The sequence below is a fragment of the Labrus mixtus genome, chromosome 8 (genome assembly GCF_963584025.1).
Source record: "Labrus mixtus chromosome 8, fLabMix1.1, whole genome shotgun sequence".
Taxonomy (NCBI): domain Eukaryota; kingdom Metazoa; phylum Chordata; class Actinopteri; order Labriformes; family Labridae; genus Labrus; species Labrus mixtus.
The window spans coordinates 14,454,514-14,465,211 of record NC_083619.1 but is presented as its reverse complement, the minus strand read 5'-3'; the positions used below and the strand labels follow the sequence as shown (position 1 = coordinate 14,465,211).

Genomic DNA, 10,698 nt, shown 5'->3' with positions numbered 1-10,698 from the left:
CTGTTCCATGGAAAAAAACGACCACCTTAAGCACCATGGGCTGTTCTAGGCAGGGGCCAGTGCCCCTGTAACACTGAGCTTAGTCCCCCCTGTGGCCACCCCTCCAAAAGGAAGAACTCAACAACCGGACTCACAATCTAATATTAAATACTGCTACTGAAACAAATATAAATCATGGTATTTTATGATGTGCGCTATTATTTGGCATAATATCATATATATATTTTTTAAAGCGATCATCTTTGTCTATTTTTCACCTGGGTTTAATATTCCCCTGTGACTAAACAACTGGCCCCAGTTTGACCCCCTCAGTAAAAGTGGTCTAGAACCACCACTGTTAAGCACACCACAGACTCCTTCACAGACTTTCACATGTGTATGGCCACTTACCTCCTCTGTAAACATTATGCCGGTAAATATCCAGTGTTTCACGGCCGATGATGATGCTCGTTTGTGTACGTACGAGCAAGTATGACGAGCACGCTAGCGAAAGCGAGCAACAGGTTACTGGTGCAGTTTGCCTAACGGCCTGCGGTATCGCTACAAATGCAGTATTTTTGAAAGTTACATATAGCCCCGTAAAGGTAAGCAACAAAATATATTTGTTTCTTCAAATCTTTTTTTTTTGTTTGTTTCCCTTTTAAAAATCTAACATTTCATTATCTGTAAAATACTAATTCATAGCTATTCAACTTTATTAATACAATCATCTGATTGACCTCAAACACTGACCGAAGTGTGATACAAGGAAAAAGGAGCCCAGTGACATCTGATAGAAAGTGTGAAGAACTTAACATTCTTTTATTGATTTTTTCACTTACAGTTTGTTTACTTGCTTTTCTTCTTTAACAATAGATTTACAAAATGATAAACTAAACGACACTTCCTCAAAATAGCAAACTAATACCAATAAAATAAATAACAGATTTTCAAGCAGATTTTCTAGCAACACCAAGGGTCTACATGGAAGCATTTAATGACCATCCGCTTCACTCATGAACAGAGCAGACTGAACAACAAAAGGACACATCAGCAGGTGCACACATACACACAAACAGACTCTCACATACAAACACACAGAGCAGCCAGTTTTTTGTGCATTCGCCACTGCAGAAAAAAACTATTTTGTTACATGCATATTCATTTCAAAAGCAACAGGGACAGGAAGGTAAAGGAGGGGTTGTCTGTCAGCAGCTCTGCAGGCTTCACAATGTTACTTTCTCTTGCATAGATTCTTGTGTTGGAATCGACTGAAATCATTCCCATTGATTCCATTTAAAACTGAAAAATAAATGAAAGAAAGTAGAAGGTTTGGGAACATTTCAGATGTTGAAGACCCTGGATCCACCTTGAAATATGGCAGAGGGGTTCGGAGTGAGCTTGGTCCTTACCAGATTTTCCTGAGACAGAGAGAGAGAGAGTCAGGTATAACAGCAGATATTTAATAGATCACAGAGATGAAATCTGCCAGAGCAGCAGCTGTGTGTGTGTGCTCACACTAGAGCCATGAAATCAGAGGAGACTGTTCGGGCTGTGCCGTCAGGAAGAATCAGGGCTGCCCTCCGAGTGCCAGCAGACAGGACTCTGGTGCTATTTCCTGCATAGTGTTGCTCTACTGATGGCAGCTCTTCTTAAAGCCTGGCCAGAATCTATCAGAGCTTTAAGCCAATAAATAAAAGTCATGTAACAATGAGAAGCCATTCATACACTACTCTGTCCATCAGTTATTGACTCAGTAAGAGAAAAAAGGAAAGGCTTTTTATATCATTGCATAATAAAGATACAAATCAAGATCATGAAATCAAACCCCTTCTCTAAAATAATTACTAATATTGTCATACTGTAGTATAACAGTCGGTTCACCATATTAGTGTAATTAATTGTCAACTTGGACCAAAAATCTGTCGAACACCGTTAAAGGAGAACATAGCTATTTAAAAAAAAAAAAATCAAAAAAGTGATTTCTCTTCAAGGTTTTTATCCAGTTAAAACTTGGAATAATAAAATAAATAAAGGAATGATTTGTAGATACGATCCCACTTTAACTGTATCCTACAAAGAGAATATGTGGATTAGTGTTGATTTCTATTCATACAGCAGTCCAGCCCGGCAATCTGATTGGATATGGGGCCTTCCATCAGTGCTAATATAAATTACAACATCACTTAGACTTGTCACTTTAGGTATCTCTTGGCCTCCACTGTGTTTTCTTGATTCTGTTTGATTACAGCAGGTCTTTGTGTTGATTGATCAAGCTGGTACCTCAGAACACAGGCCACCAAAGCAGTCATCAACAGACTCATATATTCACATATTTACAGTAGCCAATGGGCAACAAGAGTAGGCAACAGTCCAGATCGAGTCCCAGAACTGTTTCTGTTGGTTGAGTCAAATGATTGATTAAATTAAAAAAAAAGGTCATAACCTGTTTCTTAGTTATTTTATTCCTAATATATTTCCTTAAAGAACAGCTGTATACAAGCCACCTCAAACTCAAGGTTGTGATGTTGTGTTTCATATGAGCACATTGTAATTACCATTAACAGCACTAGCTGCAGCCTCATGCCTCTGACCCATCAGCAGCAGCGGTGATAATCAGAACAATGTCACTCCATATAGTGTCATACTGTTGAAGTTATAAAGAATAATTCTATGAAAACATTGTTTCCTTGTATCTATTCTTGTGTATTATTGCTGAAATGGCATATTCCTGTATTTTTAAATAACATAGTCGCACACACAAGTCAAAGACAAAGGTCTTCCTTTTGCACACAAAAAGTAGACGACAGTATTTTTGTCTGGATTTATTTTTCTAACCTGTCATCAACATCTCAGTCTAATGGTGATATAAATATTCACTTTATGAAGTTGTTGTGATGTAAATGTTGCGATAATGTTATTATATTTGGTGGTATGGAGTAAATGTGCTGGTTTCTCTTTTTTTGTTGATGCTATTATTTAATTGCCATGCCAACTTGCTCTATGATGGGAGTAAAGCTACCGTCATTCAAGGCTATTTCAGCTCTCGTGCACAAATGTGACGTTTGGAAGCTTTCATTAGATAATCAGAGCAAAAAGTCTGCAGAGAGAAAGACGCTTAGCTGTCCCAGCAGCACTTTAGATGTGACTGTTCAGCACTGTGGGTGGCAGGGAAGGCAGGACATGTTGTTCAGCAAGTCAGATTGGTGTGAGTATATTCACCCACTCCCCCCCCCCCCCCCCCCCCCCCCCCACCCCCCCACCCCCACCCCACACACACACACACACACACACACACACACACACACACACACACACACACCCCACACACACTTTCCAGCTTTTGTGCTCTGTGAAGCAGCCAGGTCTGCCTCTTTCCTAAATTAGATTTGTGCCAAAGAAGACTGCAACCCAGTGCAACATCACATCACACTTTAACAGATAATCCATCAAACCCTCCCCCACCTCACTCTCTGATTCTCTATCACACAGTGTATTTCATTCCACTCTCTTCATCTTTGGTACCCTCTCTTTGTCTCTTTTCCCTTCAACTGTATTTGGTCTTCTTTGCTCTTAATAATACAATCCTCCTCTCTGCCTGAGTCCTGCCAACTTGGCACAGCTTTCTTTCTTTCTGTAGTGACGGGCAGCGTGGGAAAAGGGAAGAGGTCCAAGTGAAAGGTAAAAAAGGGGGGGGGGGGGGAATATTGGTTGAAAGCCTTGTTTGGGGAATGTAGAAAAAAGAGGGGGGGGTGTGAAATGGGGATACAGAGAAAAACAAAAGGATGATGTGATTAAGAGACTACAGTGGCAGTAGAGAAACTTTTGAGAGGGAACCATTTTAATGTGTTTAATTATTAATAATAGCTACATTACTCGTGTGGCCTTGAGTGTACTTTATGAGACAGTGGCGCCCTGGACACAGACAAGCTCTCAGACGTGTTTCAGAAGAAGCCCCCGCGGCTGAATGAAAGATTCCTTTTGTCCCTTTATTTTGACACTTTTGTTGTGTGGCGGTTCTGTGCATCCTTTAATGTCTGTAGAGCCATTCTGTGTATCTTTATTGATTTTTCTGCATCTTCATTTAATTGTTTAGTGTCTCTTCATAGCCAGTAAATGTCCCTTAATAGTCCTTTGGCATCTTTTTAATTATTTTGCATCTCATAGTAGATTTTTTTCACATCCCTTTGGGGTCTTTTTGAATGTTTTTTTTTAGTTGTTTGTTGCTTTAAAGTTGTTGTTTTTTTTTGTCTCTCTTTAGTTTTTTTTCATTTCCTTGTAGCCATGATGACTTTTTGTAGTAGTTAATCTTCACTTTGTGTTGTCTAAGTTCATATCTAGTTGTGTTTGTCTCTGGTCATTATGTGTCTCTTTTTCTTCTGAATGCTGTGTAGTTGTCCAGCATCTCTTTCTGTTTTTTTTCCCTACTTTCCTGGCTTCAGGTGGCAAATGGCTTCTGCCCCTGGGTAAATAGAAAGAAGAGGGATGATGGAGGAAGAAAGAAGTCAATCTCTCAATTTGAAGCTGCACTGTCCCTGCAGGCTTTCTATCCTTTATATGCAGTTTAGATCTACTACATCCCTCCACTGTGCATCTGTGTAACTCCTATACACGCGCGCATAGTTATACATTGTGTTCAGCAGTTAAGCAGGGCTACCCATGAGCTCCGACAGCACAATCTCATATCTCAGGAGGGCTGCTGCCTCTAAGCCGACAATAAAAACAACCAAGAGTTTCCTACTGAGGTTTCTTCTCTGCATGCCGAATGTGTTCCCCATTCAGCAGTTTTTGTCCCCCTCATCCCTGACACCACACTCCGGATTATATCCTCACAAATCTTTTTTTTTTTTGGCTCACCCTGGGCTTTCATTCTCTCACCTGACAGCTTTTGAAATAACCTCTCCCCAAGAATGTTTTGAATTAGGTTTTTGCAAAGTTGAACGGGTTCAAGAACACACAGCTTGTTCTCTCAGCATGTTCTAGTCGCTCAATTGTCTGCTGCGTGTCATAAAATTAGAGAAATCTCTTATCTGCTGAGATAGATTTTATCTCTCAGAGGTGTGTGTGTGTGTGTGGGGGGGGGGGGGGGTCACACAATTTGGCAGATTGATTTGAGTAATAATGAGAATTTCATGCCGGCTAGACTCCTTTATCATCAAGAGCAGATTTTGATTTTCAGCAGCTTATTTGGGACTTAAGCGTTAAATCTTTTAATGAATAGATACAGACGCTCTGCACCAAATGAGGATGCAACATTGTCGACACAGTTTTTGGTTTTTCACAGCACAATCTGAGAATGCCCTCGAAGACAAATACCAGGATAGTGCCATGACCCTCCAAGTGTAAGGCATGCAGGAGTGGGATGTGTAAATACTCAGTCAGACACCTCTGCAGGGGGGCTGGTGAGTCAGTAGTGAGTTGGCAGTGAGTGGGAGGACGGCGGCCGAGGTGGATTATCTAAGATAGACTTGATTTAATGCCAGGTTGGTGTGTGTCGCACTGGAAGATTTCAGCACGGCTGAAAGAAAAACTGCACCATCAACATGAAGGTGTGTAATATGGACGTCAGTGTTCAGTCCTTCTGAATACTGCCGACAGAGCATCCCTTCTTAATGTGCCATGAACTGTCACTCCAACTGGGCCAGAGGTATTAATAGACTCGGTGTCCCGCCGCTGACATCTCCCACTTTGACTTCCATCACAGTCACACAGGAAAACACAATGAGCAGATAATTATGCATATAACCACAAGGTGATTTTTTTAAATATTCATTAGCCAAAAAGTAGTTATATTGGAGTATTTTGAGTCTGACTAATACTGGAACCACCTATAAAATAAAATACATTCACTTAGCTTTCCCCAAATTCCCTAACGCTGAAATACAGAGGATCTCAGTGTCCTCAATGACAGCTACAACCCTGCTAATGTAGCTTTCATTCTCTAACCTTCCCGGACACCTTTCAGACGGAGATTTACCAGGGCAGCTGTTGCTACGCAGTGTGCAAAAGGGGTCTGACCTGGCCCAGCTCGGCTCAGCACAGCTCTCCACTGGCAGATGGCTCAGAGATGGGTGTGGGCGGGGGCGGAGGGATGGCACTTAACCTCTGGAGATTCCCGAGACACCGCGACACTTTCTGTCATTCACAGTCTGACCTGTGCGTCAGCGGACCAGGGACGAGACAGAGGAGAGGGGGTAGTCCCCTAAAACAGACTCCATCACACATTAATCTGGAACTACCTGACTGACTCTACAAGTTCTCAGCTTCCTGAGTAAATCCTGTCACCTTGTTGCCACCAGCACAGTTTTAATCATACTGTGCAGCAGGCTCTTTGAGTGTACATCTTTGTGTCTCGTTGGACAGAATATAGAGCTTTGAAGAATTAGGTGATTCTTCATCTGTTGACAGCTTGCCCCTTAAGCTTATTAAGGGAACTTTTGTTTAATATACCTGGCATTTAAATGAATGAATAGCCCAGTCACATTTCTTTGATATAATATATGATTGACATTTAAGCATAAGGGAGTTTTTGGTTTGTTTGTTTGGCAACAAAAACACTTTTAGCCCTACAAATCTAGACCTGGGATACAAATTAAGATATAATTTAATGAATTCTGAACGCTCTTTCTTACATTTCTTTAAAAACTGTTTCAATATGATTTCAGAAAGCTTTGATAGCATGTTAGCTCTATTTTAACCAAGATGTTTCTGTCACGGTGGAGCACATGACTGTTTTTTTTTACAGTGACAACACAAAAAGGGTCAAATATTAGGCTGCTTTTAATAGAAATATGTATATATAAAATCCTTTGTTGTGCTCAAAGTCAAATGAAGTAAAGTATTCAGGAGTATTTTGAGTTTAGAGCGTACATGGAGATATCTGTGTGAAAGATTTTAGGACTGGAATGCAGGGTGTGTCTAACAAGTGGGTTTTTATTCGAAATGATCTCTGAATGAATGAACTGAAAATGATGATAAAGTCATCAATTATTCCAGCACAGCCAAAACAACCTACAATACTCTTACAAGAAAGACATCAATATATTCGTCCCCTAGTTTGTTCTGTTCTCTGCAAAATAAGTCTGAAAGAGTTACCCATTTCCTTTTTTGTTCTCATCAAGCCTGCTGTATTCAGGTCAGAGTGATGAGTGTAGCACCAGCAGTGTGTTATCTAACACAGAACACGGCCTGTTTTAAACAGCTGGGTCACTTTGAGCTGCTCAGGGACACAATGCTGTATCACTTCTGCGAGACGCCCCAACAGCAACAGGCCCTCGGGGAGACGCGTGAAAATGAGTTTAACGAGGAGCAAGCTGCAATTTAGAACCTGTAGCTCTTCCAGTGAACTCACTGAACCCACAGCTGTGATGGTGAATGTGCAAAACATGGAAGTCCTGAAAATAACGCTCCTGCCTGTGCTCACCTCTCCTCTGGTCATCACGCCGAGCTCAGTCCTCTCAGGCAGGATGTTCTGCTGGAGGCTGGAGGGGGTCTGTGGACTACCAGCCGGCAGGGCAGCGGGAATGGGTGGGGGGACAGCAGCAGGTTGTATATTTGTGCTGGCAGACGGGATGACGTGCTCCCCCTGGTGCAGCCCTGTGTTCCTGCTGTGCAACTCCCCGCTGTAGGCAGCCTGGTAGCTGGTCTCACGTGGGACCTCGGTGGCCTCTGTGCCAGGGCTGGAGTATTGAGCTGGAGGGTTTTTCCTAGCACTTTTGGCTGGTTTCACACCTGTCCATGGCCTGTACTCTTGCCTAAGGGAAAAGAGATGCATCATTGGACTGACAGGCGCCATGTGGACTATTCAGCGCAGGCTAAAAGGATGTATCAGGCATGTTTTAAACTAATGCCTTGGATGAGTCTCTTGATCTATAGGTCTTATGATAAGGTTGAATACTGGTGTTTAGCGTTGTTACACATTTTTATTCATCATCATCATCATCAATGCTTAAAAGGAGAGTTTCTTCTTCTGGCCTCTGAAAACTATCCGAATGAACAGATTTGAAAAAATGAGCATCGTTTTTTTTTTTCTCTCAATATGGACCTTTATGACAGAGGATTTAAAGTCAACGTGATATCTTTTTGATGGGTTGCAAGCCAACAAGCTTGAGAAGCACTTTTTCCTGCCAAAATACTTCAAAACAAAATACAATATTCACACTTCATCCCATGAACATGAAATGTGAGAGAATTATTGATGACCCTGTCTATAAGAAAGCTTTCTAGGTCACCCTTTAAAAGTCAATGAACTATTAATAAAATCCAGCTTATTGGGCGTTAAAGTGGGATTCAGTTTCCCAGCAGGCCTGGGGGGGGGGGGGGGGGGGGGGGGTCTCCTGACTGAAGCAGGTCAAAGAGTAACATGTCCTACCTGTAGGAGCTGGTTTTTCTCTCCTCCGTCCCCTGCTGCTCCCCCCACCTCTGCCCCCTGCCCCTCTCCTCTCTCTCCCCAGGGTGGTAACTGTTCCCCGGGCTGTCCGAAACACTGTCCGCCCTGCTGCCCCCATTACTAATCCACGGGAAGTTCTCTTTCCGAGGAATTGGCCATGGCTTGAAATCCTGCTTGTACTGGGTGACACTGGTGAAAGGCACTCCGGGTGGGTGGTAGTCCTCCCGGGGCTTGTAACTGGTCTCCTTCCGTGCCTTGAAAGACCCCCTGGTCCCAGTTCCATCCGCGGGCGCGCGAGGGGAGCCGGTGGCCGCGCGCGGGTCCGAGGCTGAAACCTGTTTGGTGACGGACCGCACCTCCTGTTCGCCGATGTCCGAGTAGTTCTGGATGGTGAGCGGGACGGACAAGTCCGATTTGTCGAACTGGTTCCAGAAGCGAGCCAGGCAGCACACTCTGCTGATGCACGGCCAAGCCATACCCACCACTGACTGACTGAGTGGTGGAGGAGAGAAGAAGAAAAAAGAAAAAGAAAAAAAAAGAACAGAAAAGAAGAAGTGACGGTAAAAGATCAAAGGTTACATTCAGACGGAGTGTCGTCCGTGAGTGGGAGAAAACAGAGAGTCCAGGAGGAGTCCATGTCAGCAGAGGAGTGCCAGCGGAGATGAACTGGGTCTGTCGGGGACCGTCATTGAATATTCCTCTCACGTGGTCTCTGATAGTGCTTCCACTATGCAGAGGAATCTGTGGCAAATAATTCTCCGCATCTCCAGCCCGGTGTCCGCGTCATCCCATTCAAAATCAAACCTTGTTGGGTAACAGGCTACTCTCCCCTAAACTGGCCCTTCTTGAATAAAACGCTCAACTTGTGGAGGTTTTATGGCTTCTGCAGTATTTACAGATGTTACTGATCCGTAACTGTTGCCGGCTCTGCCGAGGGTTACATAATTGTGATGCAGCGTCAAAAAGTACAGTATAGGCTATAGGATGTACAGTGTTGAAGACTGTGTTAGATACATTTTTAATAGATCTCAGCGTTTTCTGAGGTTACTCTCTTTCATGTAGGCATATTGCATCAGGTCATGGGGTTCATTATGAAGTATTTTCACTGATATAGAAGTCTAATTGTTTGCTTTAGGTCTACCCTTTCTTCATAAAGCAAATCAAGGATTAAATACATTTTTACATCTTATTACTTATGCCTATTATTTATAAGAATTATCATGAAGATATCACTAGACTGTGTCAAAATATTGAACTCCAGCAAACATTGAGACTTAGGTAATCATAAAATGAATATTGGCTGTATAGAATCTTTATTGTGTCCTACATGTTGACTTAAATATAGGCCTAGGCCTACTTGAATCAAAAAGATTTGGGTCCATCATGACTTTCCCCTCTCATTTGTGCATTCATTATCTTTTGGATCTCAAAATGTTCTTTCTGGGGCTGATATGGTTTCAGTATGCAGGCTGCTGCTCACCTGAGGCCAGGCCATATAGGCCTACAGTAGATCTTATATTATAAAATAAAAGGCTTTATTCGACATATTCATGTGGCAGCCATTTCTGTCTGACTTCAAGGTCAATGTGGAGAAGTTCAGACGCTTTTTGACCACATGATAGTAATGCTGCTGGGGCTCAGGTAACAATTCATTAACGCAGGCCACAGATTATGACAAATGTCATATTTGACGTTAAAGCAGCATATAGGCTATGATAACCCATTATCAGAAATACTTTATTAATCCCCAGGGGGAAATTGAGTAAAAATCTATTGGTTGAAATAAAAATTAAGACAGTAAAGTACTAGAAAGTAAGAAAATGAACAGGAGCAACTGTAACAGGCAGCGTGTGTGGTCCGCCATGCACACTATATAGGCTACCGTAAAACAAAAGCTAATGTTAGCGTTCGACTACTTCCAAGCTAATATTTCAGGGGGTCAGCCCTATGTTCCCACAGCCCAATGGTCCCACAGTCCTATGTTCCCACATTTCTAAGAATTTTCTAAAAATTAGGCCCTATGTTCCCACAGGGTAGGGTTAGGGTAAGTTACCCTAACCCTAACTGATACAAATTTATGAAAAAGGAAATGTGGGAACATAGGGCCTAATTTTGGAAAAAAATCTTAGGGCTGTGGGAACATTCTAAGCTAAATATGATTTTAGCTAGCCAACAACAGTGTTGTTAGCTTAGAGTTTGTAAACTGCTGGTAGCTGTTGTGACTGTTTGTGGGCCAATTTGATATGTTTTTAAATTTTAACTTGATATCTCACAATTTCCCTCTTGATTTCAACAAGTTTTTGTCATTTTCTGATCAATTAAGAAACAGT

At 42.2% G+C, this 10,698-nt stretch overlaps 1 protein-coding gene across 1 annotated transcript; it reads right to left on the bottom strand.

The window, feature by feature from the left end:
• Positions 1 to 775: 775 nt before the first annotated feature.
• Positions 776 to 9,525, bottom strand: map6d1 (MAP6 domain containing 1). The gene is made up of 3 exons (XM_061044558.1): positions 8,351 to 9,525; positions 7,403 to 7,733; positions 776 to 1,400 (listed from the first exon to the last, which is right to left on the bottom strand). The coding sequence occupies exons 1-3, from the start codon at positions 8,842 to 8,844 to the stop codon at positions 1,323 to 1,325; spliced, it is 903 nt and encodes a 300-aa protein (XP_060900541.1). The 5' UTR covers positions 8,845 to 9,525; the 3' UTR covers positions 776 to 1,322.
• Between the last annotated feature and the right edge of the window lie 1,173 nt (positions 9,526 to 10,698).